Genomic DNA, 27,947 nt, shown 5'->3' on the forward strand with positions numbered 1-27,947 from the left:
TGTCTGTCTGTCTGTCTGTCTGTCTGTCTTTCTTTCTCTTTCTCTTTTCTTGTCTTGTCTTGTCTTTCTTTCCCCCTAGTCCTGGGGCTTCATCTCAGGGCCTGGGCACTGTCCTTGAGCTGTCTCAAGGCTAGTGCTCTACCACTTGAGCCACAACAACACTTCCAGCTTTTCTGTGTAGGTAGTAACCAAGGAATTGAACCCAGGGCTTTGTGCATGGTAGGTAAGCACTCTTCCACTAGGCCAAACTCCTGGCTTCCCTGTTTACTTCTCTTTTTCTTTTTTCATTATAGTATTTTATTGTCGGAGTAACACATAGAGGGGTTACAGTTACATTCATCAGGTGGCAGGTACACTATTTCTTGAACATTGGTACCTCTTCTCATGTTTTTCTCCCATTTTCCCTTCCTCCCATCTCCTTCCAATCATCTTGTTTTTCCTCTTCCATTCCCTATTTCAAATAAACAAATAAACATATTATACTAGGTAACAAAGTCAAACACACTAACAACATGAGAAACCATAAGAGGAAAAAAAAGAGAAAAGAAATAACTTCACATGGTACATTAAGTACCACAATCACAGAGATAAATTTCTTGCTTCCCTATCCTGGAGTTCATTTCACTTAACCTCATCCTATATGACCAAATACACAGCTTTTGAGTTATGGTGATCCTGTTCCAGGAGAGTCCTAGATGTGTACTAATTATTACAAATGAGGGTAACCATGGAGCCTATTTTTTGAGGCTTGAACTCAGGGCCTAGAACTATCCTTGAGCTTTCTCAATGCTAGTGCTCTACCACTTAAGTCACAGTACCACTTCTGATTTTTTCTGTATATGTAGTCCTGAGGAATCGAACCCAGGGCTTTGGGCATGTTAGGTAAGCCCTCTACCACTCAACCACACTCCCGAACCTTTACTTTATTTTATAATACTCATGTTTAACTTTTTAAAAGAAACATTGTGGACCAGTTCTACTTAAGGTGTTTTTTTTCTTTTTTTTTTGTCTTCCCCCCCCACCCCCTCTGGTTCTTTGTGCCAAAGGCTAGCACTGTACCACTTGAACCACAGTACCACCACTTCTGGCTTTTTCTGAGTATTCTGTTAGAGATAGCAGTCTCACAGACTTTCCTGCCCAGGCTGTCTTGGAACCGTAACCCCCAGATCTCAACCTCCTAAGTAGCTGGGATTACAGATGAGATTCACCAGTGCCTGGCAAATTTATTCTCTTCCTTTTCTTTTCTTTTCTCTTTTCTTTGCTTTTTTAGTATTTAGGATAGTGTAGCATAGAAACACCATTCCTTAGTACTGAAAGGTACGTTATTGGAAGTGGTAGAAGACCCGGGTTTAGAATCATTTGGTATTTAGATATAGCCTCCCACTCTCCAACTTGCTGTTCCCCCAGGCTGCTAACAGCAATTTATAATTCCTTTAAAAAGTCTGATTGTCACACTGCACACATAGTAAGGATGTATGAATGGATGTCCCATGTGCTCACAGATTCTCAGTTTTGTAAACACTGGTAACCATCTTTGGTTGCTCTATCAAGGTGGAACTTATAAAGTGTGAATAGATTGCTGTTTCCATTGACAACAGTCTGTCTCCCTCCTCCCCCACTTTCTGAGGACAGCTTGTGTGCCTCCTAAATCCTGTGTCATTTTGTTCTGGCCCTCTAGGAGCCTCTAGGTGCTAGGCTCAGGCTGAGTGGTATTTGGATCGTGGAGGTGGCACTCTCCTGCCTGAATTTTGTTTGCTTTTCTTTCTGTGCTAGTTTTGGCTTGGGCCTTGTGCTTGCCAGGGAAGCACTTTACCAGTTGAGTTACATCCCTGTTCCTTTTTGCCTTAGTATTTTTTTCTGATAGGATCTCATGCTTTTTGCTGTAGGATTGGCCCCAGATAATAGTCCTCTTACTTGTGTTGCAAGCTGAGATTACAGGCATGTATCACTACAAACTCCTTGTCCTTTGAGATATGCTGTCACCAACCTCTGCCCCGGCCCCAGTCCTTGCAGCATGACCTCCTCTCTTTGACTCTCAAGTGGCTGGGATTACAGGCATGAGTCACTGTGCCTGGCCAACAGTTTATGGTATTTTGTTTTCATAGCACTTTGAACAGATTAAGACACATGTTCTTATATGACCTTTCCTTTCATTAATAACACATCTCTGGTCTGTGTGTGAGGCCTGCTTTGAGGTTGGAGGCAAAGAAAAACCATCGTCTGGCTGACTGTACACATGGCCCTCAAAGAATTTTTACTTTTAGTCCTGAAGGCTTCCATGAACCTCTGGTAGGAGCCCGGCTACTGGGCCGGTCATCTGTGGGATACATTAGAAAAACAACTGTTGCTGGGAAAATCAGGTCAAATGCTAAACAGAACAAGCAGCTAGCATGTGAAGGAAAAGTTGCAGCTCTGTCACAGTGGCATGCTTCGTGAGGCTTATCTGCATAAAGTACTAGCTTCAAGGGCCTGTACAGGAGACTGTAGAGCTAAAAAATGAAAAATGGGGTTTAGGAAGGTCACAGGGTTGTGGAGGACAGTTGAAAGTCAGGGAACAGGGACTGTCAAATGGCAAAGGGGCCAAAGGGGAGGCTTTGTTCTGGCCCAACTCTAGAATCCTTTGTGACCTTGAACAAGTATGACTCTCACGACTCTGTCCCATCTGTAAAATGAATACTTTGTGGGGCTGTAGTTCCTTGGAGGAATATTGTGGTGTCAGGAGATGTATGTAAAATGCAAAGCACACAGTGCACTTCTAACACAATTGGATTATTCCTCCAGGCACAGTGTGCTGGGAGGGTAGGAGCATGGCAGGCTCTGTGGGGGGTGACAGGTTTCTGAGGGTGGATAGTGATGAGTAAGCAGGTGCAGTGAAGAGGCAGTATTGGAGCATGTGGGAGCACCGTCATTGAAATTCACTTAAAGGGGTGCTCCAGTTAGCCTGGGGCTGCAATATCACAGCCAAAGGAAAGCAGCATGAACTGGAAATAAGTGCCCTGCATGTAAGTCTTGTGGTTGGGTGGAAGGTGGGAGCCAAGCAGGGGAATCTGAAAGCAGAGCCTCAGCTCACACTCCCAGCTAGCTGGAGACCCAAGGACACCTGGCATCTGGGTGCAGAACCCAGAGTGCAGCACTCCTGCGGGGCGAGGGAGGGGGGGCCATTGGGCACCTGAGCCCCTCCAGCTCACTTTTAGGCTTGAAAACCAGGTGGGTAAGGTCATCAGAGACTCCACAGAGAAATCACTGCCCCTCAGGAGTAGAATTTTCTGGCAGTAGCTACTGGTCATATCTTATGGCCTGATAACCTACTAGGATAAAAATTTACATGAAAGTTCTCTGCTGCGAACATGATTTTAACTAGAAAGAAGTCACCGTTCCCATTCTTAGTCTGTTTCAGAATTTTCTGTTTGCGTACATATTCAGGTTCCCTTCAATAAAGCAGGATCAGACAATGTTTTATGAAAGCTTTTCTTGTTAAAGAAGTCATTGCCTGTTTTCATTTTAATGAACACATAGTACTCCTTTATGTGAATTGCTAGAAATTCCCTTGATGGAATGTGTTTTATCTAACTTTTTGCTGTTGTATTATAAAACAATAACTCGTGTCTCATTTCTCCTCCCTTCTGGTGGGTTTTTTGTTTTTATTTTTCAGCATTGCTGGCAGCCTGGTGTATTCTTACATCACGTTCACTGAAGAGCAGCTGAGCAAACAGTCAGAGGCCAGCAGCAAGCTGGATGTTAAGGGAAAAGGAGCTGTGTGAACAAAGTGCTCTGCTCCCTACCCCGGCTTCTGACGGCGTAGAACACTGGCACTTCCCACACAGATACTGAGATGTCGTGATTCCATGGGAGAGACTGTTCCTTTGCACTTGTACAATCCAAGGATTGATTGCTGCCTTTTAAAATTTTATCAGAGAAACTGACCATATTTTAATTATGTTTGTTGGAATTAATTTATATAAGACTGAAAAATGTACTGGGCCTTTTAATTTATTTGTCTTCTATTCTGACAGTGTAACATCAGTGTTTTGAAGATATTTTCTTCCATAGTTTGATAACGAGGTGTCCCTGAAAGCTGCATAAATAATGTGTTCTAACTGGAGCTTCCTTCCCTCGCCACTGTGCCTGCAGGCAGTACAGCCTCCTTCTTCAAATGCAGCCAGCAGCTGACATTTCTCTTTTCTCTTCATAAACTCATCACTGCATTTTCCAAAGACAAAAATCACTTTGGTGTGTGCGCATGCACACACAGACACACACACAGACACACACACACACACACACACACACAGTCCATGAGGTCTGATAATGGAGGGATAGCCTTTTACTCATTTATTCATCCAATGTGTTCCTTCACCTGAGACTTGCAAGCATGTTAGTGCTGAATGCTGGGGATACTGTGGTGTTTTGGGAAATGGCTGAAAATCTCACTTGTGCTCTAAGGATGGAAGGGAAGATGAGAATTTGGTTGTCTTCATCCCTTAGGCAACATGTGCGACTATGAGGGTGATGACTATGTGTGAGCTCTCAGAAACTGCAAGGCTGTTGTGGGATTAGCTCGCCTGCCTGCCTGCCCTGCCGCCAAGGGAGAGTTGGAGAGTTGTCCCTTATAACCAGCTCCCCAGCAGCCCCGCCTTGATTCTTCCCTGAGTGTGCCCGTGCCATCTCCTTAGAGCCTGTTTTGATACTCCTTTATGCTCTTCTCATGTCAGTTTGACCAGGGGTTGCAATTCTGAATGGATGGGTATGGAGACGTAACTGGTTGGTGGTGTGCTGCCAAGGGCTCCATCTCTTCTGGGAAAGTCATCATCCTTTGCAAGTGGTGTGAGCATACCTCATCCTTTGGACACCCCTGTCTGTAGCTTCTGTTCCTGGTTCTGTTTCTTCAGGACCAGCATCTGTGAATGGGTATTGCTTCAACTGCTTCTTGGGGAGGAAGCATTCGCTCATACACAGTTGTGTGGCCTGCCCAGAGACCTGCAAGCCTTTCTGAGTATTTGTACAGGCTGGTTGTGTAGTCTCTACAACAACTGGCTACCTTTGCACTCATGCACGCGTGCGCGCGCACACACACACACAAATACACACAAACTTCTGTTTCACTGGGTTTGGAACCCACTGGGTTGTATAGACCCAAACAATTTTGGTATCTCAACAGGGGACTAGGAATGTTTTGATTTGTTTTTCTATTGAAGAAATTTTACATTTGTAGGAACAACTCGCAAGTTGGTATTTAAAAAGATGTATTTGCAAGTTGCCTGTGAGCCTTAATAGGAGGAATCCACGGGAGGTTTGGTCAGTGTAGGACTGAGGCAGAGCCTTCATAGTGTTCCACGTGCTAAGGTGGAAAAGGACCTTAGACACAAAGTCCTGTCTTGGCTTTTTTGATTGGGAGCATGTCATTGAATGACATGTGAGGCATTTTGCTCAACTTGAGGACACAGGTAAATGGGATGCAGTTCTTGCTCGAGTATGTAATTTATCTCACCCTTACTGAGAGGGGAAATGGGTACAGGAGGCCAGTGGCTTGTGAACAGATTCCTGCACAGTATTCAGTGCCACCAATTCTGGGGTACCCTATCCCAGAGGCAAGTCATGCTCAATCACAGATGACCTTATTAACTGTTAGTCCTCCCGCTGAGATGAGCAGTACAGTTTCTAGAATCCTGTGACTAGCCTCTGATCTTCCTCCCCTACTGCACTGTTTCCCATAACTAGTATCGATTCCTCCTGAGATTGCCTGTTACCGACTTCTCCCTTCCAAAGGGAAAAGTATCAGGATGAATGAGGCATAAAAGTACTTAGCATGGTACTTGGTATACAGTAGCACTCAGTAAGCATAGCTGCTGCTGTTGTTGTTACAAGGTGAAACTAAAGGCAAACAAAATTCTCTGTGTTTCCTGAAAAGCCTGGCCCTGTACCCCATTGCTCCTGGAGTGCTTAGAAGACAGTATTCTCCACTTGCTTTTTTTGGTACAAAACCTTATTGTAGTGGGCACCATGTGTGATGCAGGGGATTCTACTCGTTTGGTAACAAGAACACCATTACTTCATAATGCTGGTGCATTGCAAAGGAGGAGGACTTCTCTGTCTCAGAAGAGAATTGCATTTTATAATGGTAATTCACTTTTTAAAAAATTATGTTTTCACTGTCACCTTGGGTGGTTCCTGTCTGTACAGGATTCTGCTTCCTGTCTTCGACTTCTGGCTAGTCATGCTGGGATCTCAGTTTCTGGCACCATCTTTGTTTTCTAAGCCTGGCTTCTAGTGCTCGTAGGGTGCTACTCTGGTATGAGGAGATACTCTTGCACTGTTTTTTCTTTCTATCTTTTTTTTTTTTATAGCTTTATTTTGAGAATACCTTTTTAAAAGAAATCTACTGGTTAGATTTACTGTCTCACAAAAATGTTTTTTAGAGATTATTTTGTTCTCAAATGTTTTCAGATTTTTGTCTATAGATGTCCTCTCATGGTATTTTTTCAACATAGATTCTATTTACCAATTTTAAAAGGTACTGAGGATTGAGGTATGTAAATCAGGTGACATAAACATGAAAATTATGTGCCTACATATTTTTGTAATGATGTCAAATAAATACTTTTTCTTGAAAGTGTGTATTGTAATTTTTTTTCCCCAAATGCATGGGGACTATCTGGGAGTCAGTGATCTACTCACTGGCATCCAGTTGATTAAGGCCCAGTAATAGGGAGAAACTTCCATCCTTACAGAAATAATTGGTTATTATATATCTGGTCTTTTTGGCATAGTTCTAGTAAATTTAAATGACAGGCTAGCCTTTCTGCCTTGGGGATAGTTTAAGCTGCATAGTTGGGTTTCTTAGCCTAGCTTTACTAGGTAATAAGCTAAAGACAAAACACTCAAGGAAGCCAGCGTGGTGGCTCACGCCTGTAATCCAAGCTACTCAGAAGGCTGAGATCTGAGGATCAAGGTTCAAAGCCAGCCCAGGCACAGCACGGAAGGACCTGAGACTCTTATCTCCAATTAACCTCTAGAAAATAGGAAATGGGGCTTGGCTCAAGGGTAGGGTGGTAATCTTGAGCTGAAGAGCTTGGGGACAAAGCCCAGGCCCAGAGTTAGGGTGGTAGCCTTGAGCTGAAGAGCTCAGGGACAGTGCCCAGGCTGAGTTCAAGCCCCATGACCCACAAAACACACACACACACACACACACACACACACACACTCAAGGAGAGCTATATTGGTATAAGTCCATTCAGGTGGGGGCACATGAAGGCATATGAGAGGGAGAGCACACTAAGGTTCTTAAAAACTTGTAGAATACAGAAAAATTCACTATTTGACTATTTTTAAGTATATCGTTCCATTTAGTATTGTGTGCATCCATATTGGTTTATTTTTTGCAGTCCTGGGCTTGAGCTCAGGGCCTGAGCACTGTCCTTGGACTTGGGTCTCAAGGCCAGAACTCTACCACTTGAGCCTCAGTACCACTTCCAGCTTTTTCTGTGTATGGGGTACCGAGGAATCGAACCCTGGTCTTCCTACATGCTAGGCAAGTACTCTACCACTAGGCCAAATTCCTGGCCCTATCCACATTGTTTTATAACTTATTCTCATTTCCTACTTTGTCCAGTTCCTGGTAATCCCCATTCCTTGTAAGTGGAAATGTATACATTTGCCTGTGACTGGTTTATTTCAAGTAGTATAATGTATGTGTTCTAGGTTTATCCTGGTCGTGTGTGTCAGAATTTCTTTCGGGCCTGAATATTCTGTTTTGCATATTACCACATTTTGGCTATTAGTAAACATGGGTATCTTACCTCCTAGCTATTATGGATCATGATTCTATGAATGTGGATCTGTAACTATTTTTTCAAACTACTGCTTTCAGTTTTAGGTCCATATCCAGAACTGGAATTTCTGGGTCATGTAAAATAACTTTTCAATTTTTGAAGGGAAGTATGGTACTTTTCATTATGGCTGTGTGACTTAATATTGTCAACAGCCCCCAAGAATTCTGATTGTTAGGCATTTTTATTAACATGTATTATTCTCTCTAGATTATAGCTGTCCTCGTGCATGTGAGGTGATCATACCCTTGTTTTATTTCCCTAATGATTAGTGATGCTGAGCATCTTTTTATGTGCTTATTGGTCATTGATAGACATTCTATGCAGAAAAATCCAAGTTCTTTGTTTTGTTTTGTTTTAATTGTAAATCAAACTCAGGCCCTCATGTTTGCAAGGCATACTCTGTAGCTTCAGCCCTTTTGGGTTGGCTTTGAGGTATTGCTTTATACCCAGTCTAGTCAGGGTTGTGATCCTTTGTGCTTTTCTATGACACTGGAGATTCATGGCATTGCATCCAGCTATTGTGCTCTTCTGTAGTTGGGTAACAGGTGTGTGTACTATGCCCAGACTGTCCTTGAACTCTGAGCCTCCCAAGTAACTAGTAGTATAGATTTGTACCCCCACACCTGGCTCCTTTTCCCATTTTTTTTTTTTTGCCAGTCCTGGGCTTGGGCTCAGGGCCTGAGCACTGTCCCTGGATTTTTTCTCAAGGCTAGGGCTCTACCACTTGAGCCACAGCACCACTTCTGGCTTTTTGCTATGTATGTGGTACTGAGGAATTGAACCTGAGTCTTTGTGCATGCTAGGCAAGCACTCTACCACTAGGCCAAACTCCCGGTCCCCTTTTCCCATTTTTTGATAGGCTGTTTTTGTAACTTGCTTAGTAATTCTATATTTTGAATTTGCATCTCTTACCAGGTACGTTACTTCCAAATATGTTTACCCATTCTATAGGTTGCTCTTTTCAATGCTGATACATCCTTTGATATATAATTTTTTTTCTTTTTTGCCAGTTCTAGGGTTTGAACTCAGGGCCTGGACACTGTCCTAGCCTCTTTGTACTCAAGGCCAGTGTTCTACTACTCCCAGAGTGCTGCTTCCAAAAGTTTTAAATTTTTATGCAGTCCAGTTTCTTAAACTTTCATTGCTTTTACTTTTGGTGGCATGTCTGAGAATCATTGCCAAATCCAATTATCATGAAATTTGTCTCTGTTCTAGCTTTTTAATTCCAAATGATTGTCTCAATACTTTTTTTCCTTTTGGTTGGTTGGGACTGGGCATTGTCTCTGAGCTCTTCAGCTCAAGGCTAGTGTTTTACTACATTGAACCACAGCACCACTTCTATGTATATATATATTTTTGATTGGGGGCTGCTACTGAGGTTTGTACTCAGCGCCTTAAGTTTGCTACATCCTCAGCCCTTATTTTTTTTTGTCAGTCCTGTGTCTTGAACTTAGGGCCTAGCCACTGTTCTTGGGCTTTCTCAAGGCTAGAGCTCTACCACTTATACCACAGCACCATTTCTGGCTTTTTTTCTATGTATGTGGAACCCGGGTTTTTTTGCATGCTAGCAATCACTCTACCAGTAGGCTAAACTCCCAGCCCCCTTAATTTTTTTTTTTTTTTTTTTGCCAGTCCTGGGCTTGAGCTTAGGGTTTGAGCACTGTCCTTGGACTTTCTCAAGGCTAGCACTCTACCACTTGAGCCTCAGCACCACTTCCAGCTTTTTGCTATGTATGTGGGGTACCGAGGAATTGAACCCGGGTCTTTGTGCATGCTAGGCAAGCACTCTACCACTAGGCCAAACTCCCGGCCCCCCCTTAATTTTTATATCTGGTATAAAGACATGATTTTGCATATAGGTATCCAGTTTTTCTTTTTTGAGATTGTCTAAAGCAGGTATTTAAATCAAATATCCTTTGTTCACACACCATACATTTAAAGCTGATTGAATATGTGGAACTGTGCCTGTTTGGATGGCGTCCTCTGGTGGCAACAGATGCTTCTGGGGAATAAAGTGACGGAAAGCACTTTGCTAGGAGAGGAATCTAGTGTACTGAAGGTTGATAAAGTGGCTATGGGTTTATCTGTAGAAAATTTTTTTGTGTATACTTTTTACTGTGCTTTACTGATGCAGATAGTTTAAACAAGGGTAATTTGTTACTTAACTGGCTGAGAACCTAAATCTGCACTTTTGATTCCAAAATCTGCACTTTTGATTCCAAAACCCTTCCCAAAGTATACCTCCGAGATAGCATACTTATAATATATAATGCAATAGAGGGATTTTTGTCAAGTGTCACATTTGCTAATCCTCTGGTGACTTTTCCCATAAGTATTGGTGTGAACAATGAAGATCATGAAGATATATGAGGAATGTATAAAACATGAGAATCATGAAGATATATGAGGAATGTATAAAACATGAGAATTTTTTTTTTCTTGGGCAAAGTAAAAGCTTCCTTCGGGGAACTTCATTTGAGTCTCATGAACCTTCTTGCCTGGACTGGCTTCAAACCAGGATCCTCATTTTTCAGCCTCTTGAGAGGCTAGGATTTCACACATGAGCCACTGGTGAGGGGCTAAGGCAATTTTTAACTAAGATTTGAGAAGATATGGGGGTGGAGAGACACCAACCAGGATTCCATAGCCTCTCTTCTGGAACACATCCTTTTTTATTTTTAGTTTTTGCTCAAGGCTAGCAGTCCTGCCACTTGAGCCATAGTGCCACTTCCGGCTTTTTCTGTGTATGTGGTACTGAGGAATTGAACTCAGGGTTTCATGCATGCTAGGCGAGCATTCTACTAACTAGGTCAAACTCCTGGCCCTAGAACACATCCTTCTTTATAGCACATCCATTTCTATGGTTTTTACCCTGGCCAGTACGGGGGTGAAGTGCTGTGGTAGAAATCTTTTTTTTTTTTTTTTTTTTTTTTTGCCAGTCCTGGGCTTGAGCTCAGGGCCTGAGCACTGTCCTTGGACTTTCTCAAGGCTAGAGCTCTACCACTTGAGCTTCAGCACCACTTCTGGCTTTTGTGTATGTATGTGGTACCAAGGACTGGAACCCGGGTCTTCATGCATGCTAGGCAAGCACTTTAACCACTAGGCCAAACTCCCGGCCCCTGTGGTAGAAATCTTAAAGGCCAATTCTTTCATCCCTGACATCACACATAGACAGGCAGGCAGGCAGACTGGCAGGCAGGAAGGCAGACAGACAGACACAAACACAGATACACAAGGTCCAAGGCATGGGCTCAACACCAAGCACTATCTTTACTCCTCCCTTCCCCAATAAAATTGCAGGCTGTACTGCCACACTGCGCTACCTCAACAGCATTTGCTCAATCCAATTTAAGCTTTACAAAGGCAGGTGTTTGGTATTTTGTTCCTTGCTGAATCTTTAGCATCTATTAACACTGCAGATAGATGCATAGTATAAAGGAACAAATAATTACATCATCAACTGCTACCTTTTTAGCAGCGAGGCAGGCAGAAACATGCATGCAGTTATGTTTCAGAAAAGTAACAGTTACAGTAATAGAATTGTGTACTGAAGGTCAGAGATTAGCTCAGATTAGTTCAGATGTCTCATAGCAGGTAAATACAATACAGTAGTAAGAGCTTGTGTTTATATGGCCAAAAGCTTTGAAATGAAGGTCAGATTTTCACAGCAATAGGATCACTGGGAAATGCTCTGTGAATTGTTGGGAGGGGGCATACAAGCAGGGGAGACATACCTGGAGGAGGCTGTACAGGGAGAAATGAGGAGGACCTCAAGTGTGGTTGTAAATGAACTGAAGACAAAAAGCATCTGAATGTTAGAAGTAACAGATGTTGAAGTCTGGCTTTTTACATAGTAAGACACAGTGAAGCTATCTAGGACAGCAGTAAAATGTGACATTTGCATGAGGGAGAAATGTCACACTTCCTCATTCTTATGAACCGAATGAAGTCTGTCTCAGCCACTTCCCAGGAAATTGAGTTCCAGGCCAACCTTGATGATAAAATTCAAAATTATCCAGTCTCTGGGAAATACAGGAGGTATTTTGTCTTCATACTATCATAGTTATTCGTTGGCCATTAACTAGTTTGAAGACACAGGGTACCAGATTCCCAATTTTGGCTGGGTAGTAGTTTTTACTACTGAAGTTTCAGTGCTTAGTCTAGTCTTACACCCACTTCACTTTTAGCATCAACCAAAATGTGAAGCTCACAGGCCTGCTATGCTCACAGCCAAATGACTTCTGGTTGTTTTTCGAATTTGAGGGAATTTCTATAGCACTCAGACTTATGGGAAGAAAGCTAGCCTAGTGTTTGATTGCAAACAACCTGTGCTTTCTATCCAACAATACATTAATCTTCCCAGAACTCACAGTTTTGACTTGGGGATAACAATTCAGGTCCCTGGAAAGATCAAGTCCTCTGGCCTGTCAAGGTGGCTCATGTTCTTCATTTGGAAATTGAGGGAAATAATACAAAGACTGATCATAATTAATATAAAGTAGTGTGTATCAGTAATCACTTAATATTGTTAGCTATTTATACTACGTTTTTGTGTGCCTCATGATCCTTCTTGAGACCAGCACATTCCCTTGAGGGGAATGCCTCTTTCTCAAAACTTTTAACTAGGTAACTATTAACCATGAAGAAACAATCACCGGTTTGCATGAAGAAAAACAATTTGGATCTAGCTTACACATTGCTTCAATATGCTTCACCAAATAGTTTTCACAATAGTTCTTACTCAAAACAAGAAAGATGACATTTTAAGTACAGTACACAGAAAAGTGACATTTTTAGAAAATAATAAAAAAATATAACCCTAAAACACAAACAAGCTTTATGAATGAGCTTTTTCTGGGGGGTGGGAGTAGGGGCCATGTCTTCTACCATTTTCATGTCTAAATAAATGATAAACGTTAATAGATCTGCACAAGATTAAAGACACGTACAGCTGATGGTAAGTTGCTATGAGATGACAGGAGTCATCCTGACCTGAAATCAGCAGATCACTTGGATGATAGCCCTTCAAGATGTTGTAGAAGATGCAACTTGATTATTAAACATAGTTATTATGGTAAAACATTCAAATAGAATTATAGTATTTAAAACATGATTTTCAGTGAGAAAAGTTAAAACGTGAAAATTCCTGTATTTCTGTTGGATCTGAATTAGTTAGAAAAATGTTACTAGTATTTCTGATTTGATATTTAGTAGCGATAGGGTATCAATTCACATACCTGGAGTCCTCAGAACATATATCTAAAGTGTTGTCTACAGAAGTTCACCAATCTATAATTATTTAGGGTGGACTATTCATTGATAACAATGTGGTACAAGGTAAGTTTGATTTTTGTATAGGATATAAACTCCACCTGAAAAATATCATTTTCAAATATGCAAGAAGAGAAATGGGTGAATAGAGGTCTCAGGATTAAAAGATCTCTACAGAGAATAAGACAAAAATATACCACCTAATACTATGTAGTAGCATACTATAATACTATGTATTAGTAAGACCAGGAACCACTAAAAAAATAAGTGCAATATACATGGGAAAAGGAAGACACTGTATATATTTGCATAATGTGTAGCACACAAGTTTAACAATATATAATTAAAACCCAGTGAACTAAGTGACATCACATTACATACACAAGTATGTTTAAAAATATTTTAATAAGCATATTCAGAATGGCAGAAGGAAATAGGAGAAGGGAAATATTTTACAGTGCAAAATTACTATGCATAAATTTAAAAACATCTAATTCATAATTTTAAATGACTATTTAAATATTACTTCAATACATTTTAAAGCTCAACAGAGTTGTGTTGAACTGAGTTTCAGATTCTGAACCCTATTTGGAAATACATCATAAAACAACATCATTCCAAATGAAAATGACAGTACATTGCTGAGGGTGGGTATGGGGGGATGGGATTAAGTAACTATTAACAAAGACTTCTTTTCTCAATGCAATTTGTCAAGAGTTATAAAGGGTGCTAAACCTTAAGCAAATTAAATGCATGATATTACAAAAAATTTTCAATAGTGCAATGATTTATCAACTTATAGTGGCTATAGTATGAATAATAGTGAAATACCTGTAGAGACAGAAAATACAATTAGATATTGGTAAAAAAGCTGAGCATTATGTGTAATAGTGGAATGACTTTCATTAAACATACCTAAAACAAAAATTTCCTAGCATTTACATGTGTGCTGTATATGCCAACATGCCTGAGAATTTATATAATGCTCCTGTAGGTCTGTGCAACAACTTCACAAACCTGCAAACAGATGCATCTTTTTAAAAAGGTGAAAATGGCACCTTCACTATTGCAGTCATTTAAAAAAGTACAGCATCACTATTCTTTAAAAACATTTTATAGGCCATCTTTGACAAAGAGCTAGGATGCTTTGGATTCATAACAAAATCTGAATTGTCACTGGGCATGGTTGTGCACACCAATAATCCCCACATTCAGGAGACTTAAGCAGGAGGATTGGGAGTTAGAGGCCAGTCTGGGCTACACTGTGAGACCTTGTCTCAAAAAAGGCCAAACAACCCCAAGCACACACCATACCAACCTCCCTCCCCCCAAAAGAAACTCCTAAAAACAAAACCAACACAAAGCTACTGCCATTCTGCATAAATTAATGTTTTAAGGAAAACTCATTAAAAAAATTCATGCTTCTCAACCCTTCCACTCAAAATATTGATTTACTTGGAAAATTATATAACCACAGAAAATGTACATTATATGAAGTCAAGTGCTGCAGAGTGGCTTTTAACACTGTTTGGGGAAAGCTGTTCACATTGGAGAAGGAAGCTGTCTTAATAAATGTTCTTGATAATACTTCATGTGGGGTAAGGCCTAAATGATTATCTCTCAGTGCAAACCTCTATTCAGTTGCATTCGACAACTGAGCTATTAAAAACAAGATCACAGAGGATTTAAAAGGCATTGGTTCTTAAAAGTGATGTGGAAAATGAACTGAAAGAAGCATTATGTCTATGTGAGAAAAGAAGTTAATAATCTTTTATAAAAGTCTGGATATAGGTCTATCAGCTGTACAAAACTACATTTTTAACAAGAATTTTGCACTAAAGATAAAATGATGCGCTGACAAGGCTATGCATGTGGATAATCCTATTCACACTTAGTAATGGTTACTTTGTATCTTTTCATTTTGGAAAAACCTTACAGAATATAAAAAAAACCCAGACAGTAACAGGAAAAGTTTCACTTTCTCCTCATGAAACCAATATCTAAATATCACTTGACCTTTTTCTCTGTCAATGTAATGCAAAGATGAGTAATCTTATGCAGATACAAATAACTGAACAGGATTATAGAAAGCATGATATATCTTAAGCATTTAAAACCTGACAATAAACCTGTTTTGTTTCAAAAATAATTATGAAATTATAGCAAATGCAAAAAAATAATCCCTGCACAATTTAAGTATCATGCTTAATTTCAGATTTCAAACTATTGTGTCCTTAAGTATAAATTTGTCAAAACAAATTTTCATAAGTCCCTATGAATGCTTTTACCACCTGGATAAGAAACATGACTTTGTTAACTACACAAACACTTAAAAACATTAGAAAAACCTTAGCAAAGTAAAGGAAAAGCTGACAGACTCAGAATATCAATTCCTCTCGTAAAAGTTTACCAACTGTACAAGTTAAGAAAATTATACAAGCTTTTTTGTATTAAGAAAGGACAGCTCAGTCAAGACATATGTACTGTAAAAATCTTTCAAAGGCTACAAAGAATCTGGAAAAATACAGAATGTATTTCTTAAGCCCAGATAAGAATATGGAAAGACATCATTGATGTCAACAATTTTACATACACAAACCTGACTTGGTTTATTTTTAAACTTCTATATATAAAAAAATCATGCTTGTATAACTTTCAGGATTCATAAGGGTTCCTTAATAATGACACTCAATTTGTATGGATGGGAAATGTCTGTTGTAAAGACATTTAAAGAAAATCAGAAAAACTGATGTTGAGTGAAATTTGAAATTGATTTTTTTCAATTCCTCCAAAATAAAGAAAAATTACTCTGTAATGAAATTTTATGATCAATATTTCAAATAAAAAGGTACAGATAGGTATCTTTAGGTCATCAAACTGACTAAACTTTTTTTTGGTATACTTAAGAGGGTCTTTGACAGTTTGAGTGTAAAAGAACCTGAGAAAGGCAGAATTCTTAAATATTATTCCTAAAGTTAGGACTCAATTCAAAATTTCAAATTTACTGATTTGCTTCAAGGAAATCATCTTTTTAAGGTAACCCATCAACCCTGAAAATTTTAGTCACACCAGAATTTACTCCAAAGAAAGTAAAGTATGTCTGAAGTCTAGTCATCTGTGTTTTCAAGTTCTTCAAATTTTCCATGTGAGGCTGCTTCTTGGAAAAATTCAGAAGAACCTGGACTTTCTTTTCCATTGCTGTTTACCCTTCGCCTTTTGGCAGGTCTCTCACTTTTATCATCAAGATCATTTTCATTTCTTGCAGTCATATGGACAAGTTTTGGATCAGTGGCAAGGTTATTTGTTTCATAACCATTAGTATCCATATCTGTGTGAAGTAGTTTCTTACTTCCAGCTGTTGGTCCATTAATGTGTAACCCTTCGACTTTTATTTCTTCTTTGTTTAGTATTTCACCTGGTCCATTAGCTGACACTCCTAAGTTGAAAGAAAGATAAATGAAGTGGCTAACTTGAAAAAGTTAAACTTATGATATAAAACAGCAAAACACTTTTTGTCAAGGGCAGGAGGTATCAAATTGGGCTACATAACTTTATCAGGTATGGGAAGTTAGACAAGGGCTTTTACTCTTGTTTTTTTTTGGTGGGTCACAGGGCTTGAACTTTGGGCCTGGGCATTGTCCCTGAGCTCTTCAGCTCAAGGATACTACACTACCCCTGAGCCAGGCCCCACTTCCCATTTTGTGGAGATTAACTGGAGGTAAGAGTTTCAGGCCCTTTTGTGCCTTTGAACCTTGGTCCTCAGATCTCAGCTTCCTGAGAAGTTAGAATTATAGGCATGAGTCACTGCACCAGCTAAGGACTTTTACTCTTACTACTTCAATTTCATTACATATACAATGACCTATTTTACAACAAGTTTATGTTAATAGGGCTGTTGTAAAGTTTATTAAATCAATAAATGTAAAAAATGAAGACCAGAATTTGGCATGTGTTAGAGCATTCTAGATGTCATGTAATAGCAAACAGGTATTGGATCCACAAGTCTAAATAAGGTGAATTTAAAAAAAAGAAAGATCAAAACCTTAGATTTAGCAAAAGGGTAATGACTTTCTAAAATCATGTCAAAATAAGCCTCTATTTTTACTGAAGCATAATTTTTCTGCCATTTAAAATCAAGATATCATGACAAGTTTTTTTTTTGGGTGGGTCTATGAGACTCTTTAATTAGCAAAAATGAAGTGGACCTTTGGCCCAAGTGGTAGAATGCCAGCCTTGAGAAAAAAAGGTAAGAGAGAGCATCTAGGGCAAGTTAAACATTCAGCACTGGCTTGCGCACATGCATGCATGCACAGTATGGCTTTCGCTTTTATTCATGGAGCTAAGCATACTTCTGGGAATATCAATACACTAGTGGACAGTGGATAGCCTACTTTATGTTTTCTTATTTTGCAAGATTATTATGCTATCTAAAGCAACTTAAGTCCATTCGAAACAATGCCTTTATTATCTACTTTTTAAATTTATGTGCTTTGAGCACTCATGTGTGAGAGGAGCTTAGAAGGTCTGAAAGTTTTGTTCTGCAAGTTAACAGCACTACTTATATTCATCATCATTTCAACCGGATGAGAAAAGGGAAGTACTGAAAACAAATTTCTTACAACAAATGGTCCTTATTGATAGCATGCTTTATTAATTTTTTGTGATGTCACTGAAAATTCTAATTAATTTGTACCTGTGTTGAAGTATGCATGCTGCCAATGTTTCATATTACCTATAATTTTCATGTTATTTATAATTTTCACTTTCTGAAGTTAAATAAAAGCCTAGACTATGCTGGGTGCTAGCTAGTGCTTCACATCTGTAATCCTAGCTACTCAGGAAGCTGATCAGATCTGAGGATCACAGTTTGAATCCAGCCAGCCAGGCAGAAGAGTCCATGAGAGCTGTGGCTCAAGTGATAGAGAGCAAAAGAGCTCAAAGACAGCACCAGGATCCACACAGATTTCTTGAGATGCTGAAGGGCAGTGTCCCTCATTATGCAAAAAATAAAAACTTTGTCAGTTACTTACCATTTTGATTATTGCTTATAGTGCCATCTTCTTTCTCAGACTGGCTGTTACTACTGTTTGAGGCAGTTGGGGGAGGGGATGGTGCACGACTAGAAGCAGCACTTTCACTTTCATCCAAAAGACGGTCCATGTAATCCCTTAAAACAAAGTTAAGAACAATTACTTTCTTCATTAGAATTAGTTGAGGTTAAATTTATAACCTTCATTAACAAATATATCCTAATTTTCACTTACTTTCATTCCAGTACTCATCTATTGCACCACAATCTAAATATTTAAGTGGGAAGGTCCTTTCGGTTACACACATACAGGGGAAATAAATGAAGGAATTAAACTAGCAAACTTTAAGTTTAAAGACTTAAAATGTTCAGGTAAGTAACCAGAGTGGCCCAACTAAAGCTGGAGGATCTGTAAATGAAGAGAGTAATGATGCCATAAAAAATGCCAGTAGTTTCTGAACAGGTGCAGTCTGGGATTTTAAAGTTCTTAAAAGCAATACCTGAAAAAGAAACTGGGGCCTAATGAAAAAAGAATGATCACTTTCCCAAACCCATCTTTTTGGCAGATCTAAGCTTTAATAAGCTACATTCCTGCATTTATCTAGTTGGTTTACCCTGTCAGTATCTCACTATATGTGAGCTCCTTTTGTTCTTAGTCTTCTCTGAGCTACACGGTTGTGGTAACAGTAGGTTGGAGTTAAAAGATTTGAGCGAAATACTCATTTCTTTGAAGATTATGTTCATTACCTAGACAATTCAAATAAATCGCACCTGTCCTATCTACCAAAAAAGGTTGCTTTATAAGTGTGTGAAAAGGTTCTTTGAACTAGTGTTCCTAAATCACTAGAATTTAAGTTAGCAAACTGTGGCTTGTGATCTCCACCTCTGTTGTAACATTAATCAGAACATAGCAGCACATATTAGTGTTTGATTGTTTTAAATAAATATTGGTAACAGGTAGGTAGCTGTGGCCAAGGATCTTACAGCCTGTACAGCCTAACATTTAATTTTCTCTATTCTGCAGAAAGTACCCGTACAAGACATAATTCTCCAAGGGCAGAAATTTTAGTTGATTTTGTCTGTCTGTCTGTCTGTATCTAGCTATCTATCTACCTATCTATCTCACACATGGTTTCAAACATAAGCTCAATAAATTATTTTAAAACATTATTTTAAAATTCCTTCAGAATAAGTATAATAAAAATATTAAAATGAATCTCAGAATTTTGTGAGCAAGGTAAAAAGAATGTAAACAGGAAAGAGTGAAAGCTCTTAGAACATATGAAAAACTCAGTGGATGATAGTTTCTTTTTTTTTTTTGAGCCATAGCACCTATGTATCTGGTACCGAGGAATTGAACCTGGTTCTTCATGCATGCTAGGCATGCACTCTACCACTAGGCCAAACTCCTGGTCCCCTATTCATTATTCTTATCATCTAAAAACTATGCATCTACCACTGTAATGTGTATAGGTACATTCTCTGTACACGGACATGATACCAGACCTCTAATAGTCTAAGTATAAAATACATATCACAGAAACATATAAAATCATGACCTAATCAACTGAATATTCTAGGCATTACTTTCAAGTATAGGAAATTAACAAGGGCAATGGTTTTTTTTTTAAGACCTCTTGGCTCTATGCTATTTATTGTAATTAGAGGACAAATTTGAAACAGAAATAGAAATGACAAGATGAACATCAAAGAGATTTGTTAAAAACAAAGCAAGAAAAACAAGCTAGCAGTGATTATATATCAAAATTATTTAAATGTCTGAATGTAGCTATGATTCTGTAGGAGAATAATCATCATTTTCGGTTTCAAGGTTAATAATCAGGAAAGAAGACCCATAAACCATCCAGAAGGTTAGAGTACATTTAAGTAATTAGAGTGATGCTGAATCCAATTTTACTTAAAATTATTTAGAAGGACAGTTACATTTACAGTTAAATTTCTGTATGTGGCTTTCAATTCTTCTAGGGTAGTAAATAGGAAAGGCGCAGTAGGTTTTTCAAAGGCTGTTTGTAGAAAAGTGGCAAATGGGCTTCATTGGGGAGAACAATGGAAGGCATCACTTTAATCAAAAAACTTAAATACTTTAAGGATAATGCACTCTAAAATATGGGTTTTGATCTTAAAGGATGAAGACCAATTTTATCTCTAAAGACGTGAATGTTTTATGTAATTATTTTAAATGCAATTAGCAGAAAGTTGTCAGAAAAATCTCTCATAGATTACAACAACAACAACAACAACAACAAAATTTACAACCTCCCTCTCTATGAAAAATAATGGGGGCCAGGAGTGTGGCCTAGTGGCAGAGTGCTTGCCTAGCATGCACGAAGCCCTGGGTTCGATTCCTTGGTACCATATACATAGAAAAGTAAAAACAAAAAACAATCCAGAAGTGGTGCTGTGGCTCAAGTGATAGAGTACCAGGCTTGAGAATTCTCAGGGAAGTACCCAGGCCCTGAACTGAAGTCCCTTAAAGTCCCAGAACTGGCAAAAAAAAAAAAAAAAAAAAAAAAAAGAAGAAAAATAATGTAGTTTGGTCACTTCTTATAAAGACATAACATAGCTAAAAGAACAGGTGTCAGTTAAAAAGCTATGGTTAAAAGAAAAAAATTATTCACTTCATACCATTATAGCAGAGGACTTCTGTTAACCTGCATAGCCTTAGGAAATATGAGTTTCTTTTAAATACGGTTCTCTATCTACAGAGCACTTAACTTTGAAAAAGAAAATCAAGCTTACATACATAGATTATCTTCAAAAAGTTCTCAGAAACTATGGAGAGATCATTAATGAAACTAGAATGTTTGGTGATACATCCCTACCTAACCTGTTGAGCTTGACTTCAGAGAGCCCACTAAGCCAGCCCACAACACTTTCCTTCATGATGCTTTCTGAAAAAGAAAACTGGATGAATCATGGGGTCTGACTCAGCCTGGCAATTCTTATGTTCTTACTGCTGATGACGACAGATTGACTGTAGTTCATGTATGAATATAATTTCTGAAATGAGTGAAAAAAATGAAAGATGTTACTATTGCTTTTTCCCTATAGAAGTTTGAAAATCAAGAATACTCTTAAGTATGAATAGAGGTATCTAAGTCTGTATCATTATGCTTGAGTATTACCAATAAATAATGCTTATGATTTCCAAGGGTCAATCACACTTGTTTATCCCTTTTCCTTTTTTTCTGATGGCAAAGAGGATGAACCTAGAACCTTCCACATGGTAAAAATATGCTTTACCACTGTACTAAACTCAGCCCTCATTTATTTCTTTTTGGATTTTTAGACTTTGAGCTTAGGTTTTCCAATTAGTTGTCAGCAGAGGCACTTCTTTACAAATAAACATGACCAAAAAAAGTTGAAAGCTCAATACATACATAACAAGCTTATCTGTCAAAAGCAATTATTCTTGAAAGACATCTATACTGGGCACACTGACCAGTCACAGCACTGCATTATTTTTATGGTGTAAACAGTAGGATATAATCAAGGAAATAATAAAGGATTATATTGTAAAGTTAAATCCACTGTAAAAATTCAACAACATTTTAAAGCAATTCCAGTCAGACTAAGTATTTAACATTCTTTGCACTTTAACTGATCGCTAGTAGTACTGGTAGATTGCTTTGTTTCAAAGGAGACTGAATAAGGTTAAGAAAATTCAATGTATAAGACTGCATTAGGCACACAAGACATACACATACACAGTTGGTATTACAACGCCTGTCAGTGGAAGAAAGCTACAGTTGCATCACTTCTGATAAAAGATTCAGACTAGGTAGAAGGGAAATCACTATGTTCTTCTCTATATAAAATTTTGTAATAGAAATGAGAGTAGAGTTTGATCTGATTTATTCTATCCTTATACTTCTTGGTTTTTGGAACATCTACATTCCAATACTCTGATTCATGTGATCAAAATAGATTATTTCACTTTTTAAAGGGTCTGTAACAGGTCATTTTGCAGATGTAGAAGAGATAAGTCTCTCCCTTTTCCCCTATTTTCACTGCTTGCAAAATATCATTACGACTAAAACTGTATACTTTTTACTGAGTGGAAATGAATTTGAACAAAAATGCTTTCATAGTTGCCTTCATTTATTTTTTTTAAATAACAGCATCTGATAAGAAGATACATTCAAAACCTTAATTTTATGATATCAGTTGTCTCAATAATACAAATTGTTGTCAACAAATTTTTTTATAACATTAAACAATCAAAATGCCCTATGAGGCATGTCAATAGGAAGCGCATTTAAAGAACGAATTCTATTTCAAAAGAATCTAAATACAAAGTTTTAAAACAATCTAGGAGCACTTAGCAAAAAATACATATATAAATATAGATATACACATATACATATAAAGGAAACAACTCACGTTACACCAGGATGAAGATTGTATTTCTTTTTTCCAAATCGAGTTTGCTGAGCAAAGAAGTCATAACGTTCTGATTTTTTCCACATATAATAGAATGCTACACATTCACCAACTGATCTTGTTCGAACCTACGGGAAACAAATGATTCCTTTCAAGAATTATCTTTTCTTGGGGCTAGGAATGTGGCTTAATAGTAGAGTACTTGCCTAGCATGCACAAAGGCCTGGGTTCAATTCCTCAGTACCACACACAGAGAAAAAAGCCAGAAGTGGCACTGTGGTTCAAGTGGTAGCACGCTAGCCTTGAGCAAAAGTGCTCAAGGACAGTGCCTAGGCCAAGGGTTCAAGCCCCACGACTGGGAAAAACAAAGGAAAAAATTATTTTTTCCTAATAGTGTTATAGAATAAAAAACACCCCAAAATCCTGGAAAAGTATTACCTCCTCCTTAACTGGTATACACACACACATACACACACACACACACACACACACACACGTATGAAACACATGATTGAAGTAACTGTAATGAGAGCTATTTTTTCTAAACTTCCAATAGGAGAAAGAATGCATTGGTAACAACTATGGGATTATGATGCTGACAGTACTCCCCACACTTTCGTTACCTAATGTGAGGAGATGGTAGAGTTGATATGTAGGAGTAAAATACTGGGAATAAACAGGGTGGGGAGGGTATTAGTCCTAAACAGTGAAACTTAAAATTTCCCTTCCATTATTAATACCCGATATAAGTTACCAAAATATGGCAAGATAATTAGGAATTAAGTAGTTACTGAATAGAAAAACAAACTCTTGGGATCTATAATGCTTATTTAAGGTTCATAAACTAATGTTAAATTAAATATCACAGTCACAGTCAAAACTATCTAAAATGAGAGTAAACGACTAGAGATTCAGATATAATTCAATTATTTTTTTTCTTTTGGCCAGTCTTGGGGCTTGAACTGAGGGCCTCAGCACTGTCCTTGGGCTTTCCTCAAGGAAAGTGCTCTACCTGAACCACAGCATCACTTCTGCCTTTTCTATGTATATAGTACTGAGGAATTGAACTTGGGTCTTTGTGTGTGCTATGCAGCACAAACTCCCACTAGGCCAAACTCCAGGCTAGTCCAATTATTTTCAACAACCTCTTGAGTGTTGTTATCCCTTCCTATATTTTTCTCCTACTTCCCCTCTTCCCACGCGCTCCTCAAGCTGTAAAGTTAATTTCCAACATATTGTCTTATGAATATCGCTATTACACTGGCTCCTCCTTTGTCTCATCATCTAAGACTTTAATGTTATTTGTTCTAATCTCAAGGTAAGTAACTCCTTTGCTTGTTCTATTGAATTGTGTGAATCTTAATTTAAGTTCAGTTATAAGAAACTCCTGGGCTGGAGGAGTGTGGCTCAAGTGGTACAGTGTCTGCATGCCTGCCTACTTGCCTGCCTAGCAAAGGAGTGGCCTTCACATCAAACTCCAATGCCATTAAAAACAAAAAGCAAATATATAAATACTTATGAAGTTCTTTTGGGATATATATACATCATATTAAAATACATAATTCATGGCAATAACTGGGAATAAAGCCAACTACTGAGATGGATGACTGGAAATTTCATCTTAGGAATTCAATATTAGATTTACTAATAACTTTCAAATACGTAAGTATTAATTTTAATTTCATGTTAAAAGTGCTTTAGAGTTTCAAGTTTATCTTAAAGATCTACCTTGAGATAGATATTCTGTTCTGTCACAGACAAGGGGAACGGTGTAAGTAATTGTATTATATAAGATAGCCCAAAAGATACTGTAAATCAATTCTTTTTTGGTTTAGTCCTGGGGCTTAAACGCTTAAACTCAGGGTCCAGGCACTGTCCTTAGGCTTTCTGAAGGCTAGCTCACTAGCACGAGCCAGTGCCATTTTGGGCTTTTTCTGTGCATGTGGTACCAATGATTGAACCTGGGGTTTCGTGCATGCTAAGTAAACACTCTCCCAGTAGGCCACACTCCTGGCCCCCAATTCAATTCTTAAATACAATATCATGCATTAGGAAAACATCTGGCAAATTTATGTCAGGAAGTCTAGGTTTGCTTATTCAATAATGAGCTATATCGGAGCTGGGAGTTTGGCCTAGAGGTAGAGGGTTTGCCTAGCATGCACGAAGACCCGGGTTCAATTCCACAGTACCACCTACATAGAAACAAGCCGGAAGTGGTGTTGAGGCTCAAGTGGTAGAGCTCTTGCCTTGAGAAAGTCCAAGGACAGTGCTCAGGCCCTGAGCTCAAGCCCAGGACTGGCAAGCAAATAAATAAATAAATAAATAAATAAATAAATAAATAAGCTATACAGCAAAATATTATTAATATTCATTATAGAAACATTTGAAAACACAGCAAATTAGGATGACAACTGGGCTGTTAAACTTTTGTAAAAAAGACAACATACATAATTACTTACTTTATTAGCCTGAATTAAGTGAAAATCTTTTCCATAGGCCTTCAGCCCTTGTTCAAAATTTCTACACTCTTCCTCTGTCCAAACAGATAATTCCTCTGATAAAATGGGGGAGAAAAAACTGTCAGGCAAAATATTGTATGTTACATATGACAAAACTGCAAACAAAACTTAACATTCTGGTTAAAAATGAAGAAAGATAAAAAACCAAAGAAATACTTTAATTAGTTTTAAAACTGATCACTGCAATAGAATGACAAAAATTCAGTAATAATTTTAAAGGATTTGGTCTACATCTCTCCAGCCTAAACCTCTGGAATACTGGGATCGCACAGGCACAGGCACAGAACTCTTCTAATTTTTTTTACAACTCAACTCTAATAGATTCCTCTTTAATTCTTTCTGAGTTTTCCCATTCTTTAAATTATATGCATGGAAATACTTGCTGCTTCTTACTAATCCCTTTTTACTAAAATAATTTTTTCATCACAACAGAAGTGATGAAAAATGGCTCACCCCTATAATTCTAGCTATGCAGTAGGCTGAGATCTGAGGATTATGGTTCAAAAGCCAGTTGTGGCTAAGTCTAGTGCACTAGCCTTGAGCAAAAAGAAGCTTAAGGATAATGACTAGGCCCTGGTTCAAGCTCCAGGATCTCCACACACAACAAACTTTAAGCAGTTAAATAAAGGAGGTTCCATTTAACAAAGCAGTTTATGAATACAATGCATGCACTGAAGGTCAAGTGTCATGACCTTCAATATTCTAAATCCCTATTCCCTTACTTTTCTTAATTTTGTGGTAGATACAATTAATTCTTGGCTATATCTCTCTTCCTTTCACACTTTCATTTGTTTACCCTTCTCACCTTAGTCCTACTCTTCCTTTTACATGTACCCATTTCCTGGTGATTATTTGGTTGGGTTTTGATCTAGTCTTTCCAAAAAATTAGATTATTTGAGCTCTCCAGAGAGTCTACTATACTTGAGTTAATTCATTTGTAACTATTTGCATAAAAATAAAAAGATTAGATCTTAATAAAAAATTTAAATAAGGGCCGAGATAAAAATTCAGTAAAGCTAATTAATTGTTGCCTTCACACTTAAAAATACCATTCTGTTTGGAAGCTTTTTTTAAAAAAGTTTTTCACTAACTACAAAGGATTTTTTTTTGCTGGTCATGGGGCTTGAACTCAGGGTCTGGGTGCTGTCCCTGAGCTCTTTCATTCAAGGCTAGCGCTCTAATCCTTTGAGCCACAACTCTACTTCTATTTTTTTCTGGTGGTTAATTAGAGATGAGTTACACAGATTTGCTTTCCCAAACTGGCTTTGAACTATAATCCTCAGATCTCAGCCTCCTGAGTAGACAGGATTATAGGTATGAGCCACGAGTGCCTGGCAACAAAAGGTTTGAGAAGGAAGAATTGGATACAACTACTTTTTTCCTTTTCTCCCTAGGCTCCTAGTAGGCCCTCAATGTTTTTATTTTGTTTTTTCATATTTTTTATTGTAATTAATAGAAGGGTTACATTATATTCACCAGACAGAAGGTACATTACTTCATAAACATTGATGCCCTTTCTCATGTCTTGGTCCCCATTTTCCTCCCCCCACCTCCGCCCCTCATCTTGTTTCCCGCCTTCCACCCTCGATGTTTTGTTGAAATAATCTCTTCCTTGTTCCTTAAATATGAATGTATATGTGTATATTAAAATGTACATAAAGATATTTATATTTACATATATAAACAGTATTCTCTTTATAAAGAGATGCAGGAGTCAGATTTAGAGTAAAAGAGAAAAGCTTAGGTCATATATAATAATAAGATAGTAATAATAATGGCTTCACGATTCATGAATTATGTTTGTCTTAGAAAGTTCAGAGATCTAAGTCTTAAAATCTTTAAGTGAAAGCAGTTTCTGCAATAGTACTTACCTCATAGGGCTATTACCAAGATCAAATAAAAAACTATGATTATAAAAAACTATGTATTTTAACATAACTATATAGACATAAAAACCTATGACTCTATAGACATGTTTTATTTCATAAATTAATATGTTTCTATGACATACAAACCCTTAGCCTAATTTTGATTAAGTTCTAAATACTAAGTCCCAGTGATTGTAAATAGATTCCCTCCTTGAACACTTGTTTGTTAAACTTGTCATTTAAAAAATGATGTAAAAATCAACATTAATAAATTCTTTAATAAAAAAACAAAAAAACCCAAAACTATGTATTTTAATATATTCTCTTAAATGGCTTTATTTTCCCTTAATGAAAGAAATACTTTGTGTAATATTTGTATTTTGCAAATACTAAATTCAGAAGGATCAATATTATTAAGTTGAGGATATATTTAGGTATTCATGAACTTATTAAAATTCTGCTAAATCTAGCTAACAGAAATTTAACATGCTTACCTCTAGCTGCTTTTACATTGAATCTTAATCTTCTCAATGCTTCTTCTGTATCAAAACTGCATTTAACCAATTCATATAAGGCCTAGGGAGGGAAACAGCTTTAATGTATATGACCTACACTATAAACAATTCAGTACAAGTGTTAATAATTTTTTTAAGAATAAAGGTTCTTAAATCCAGTGTTTGCTTTGTATCTTTTTTAGGAGGATAGGTAACAGGTACACCACACCAAGTACAAACAAACATAATTTTAAGCTTCACATTTAACTATTATGAAGTAGGTACAAGCAAAATGTATAAACAATCTAACTGGGGGAACAGAATACCAATAAATTGGCACTTGAAAGGTGTGTGTGGGGGGGGGAGTCTGTCAATGGAAAGGCTAGACAAATGTACAGGAATATAGGGGAGTTGTAATATTCAATGCATGGCCTTTAGGACAACTCAAGGGAGGGACTTGGAAGGATGGGAGAGAATAAAAGGGGTAACACTGATCAAGATGCATTGTACTCATAATGTGATTTGTAGAGATT

General features: G+C 37.9%; 2 protein-coding genes across 3 annotated transcripts in view; one reads left to right on the forward strand and one right to left on the reverse strand.

The window, feature by feature from the left end:
- Nucleotides 1–6,610, forward strand: part of Slc35d1 (solute carrier family 35 member D1) — a 44,998-nt gene extending 38,388 nt beyond the window's left edge. The window contains exon 12 of the mRNA XM_090334643.1: nt 3,653–6,610. Coding sequence (XP_090190769.1) covers nt 3,653–3,761 — 109 coding nt within the window. The 3' untranslated portion in view covers nt 3,762–6,610. The remainder of the gene's footprint in view (nt 1–3,652) is intronic.
- Nucleotides 6,611–14,554: 7,944 nt separating this feature from the next.
- The window catches only part of Mier1 (MIER1 transcriptional regulator), a 57,249-nt gene continuing 43,856 nt past the window's right edge, over nt 14,555–27,947 (reverse strand). For both annotated transcript variants that reach the window (XM_090334656.1, XM_090334655.1), the window contains 5 exons: nt 27,415–27,496; nt 24,993–25,087; nt 22,534–22,661; nt 18,131–18,267; nt 14,555–16,536 (listed from right to left, as the gene is read on the reverse strand). In XM_090334656.1, the coding sequence (XP_090190782.1) occupies nt 16,208–16,536; nt 18,131–18,267; nt 22,534–22,661; nt 24,993–25,087; nt 27,415–27,496 (771 nt within the window). In that variant the 3' untranslated portion in view covers nt 14,555–16,207. The remainder of the gene's footprint in view (nt 16,537–18,130; nt 18,268–22,533; nt 22,662–24,992; nt 25,088–27,414; nt 27,497–27,947) is intronic.

The sequence above is a fragment of the Megascapheus bottae genome, chromosome 6, assembly GCF_031878675.1.
Source record: "Megascapheus bottae isolate mThoBot1 chromosome 6, mThoBot2.hap1, whole genome shotgun sequence".
Lineage (NCBI taxonomy): Eukaryota > Metazoa > Chordata > Mammalia > Rodentia > Geomyidae > Megascapheus > Megascapheus bottae.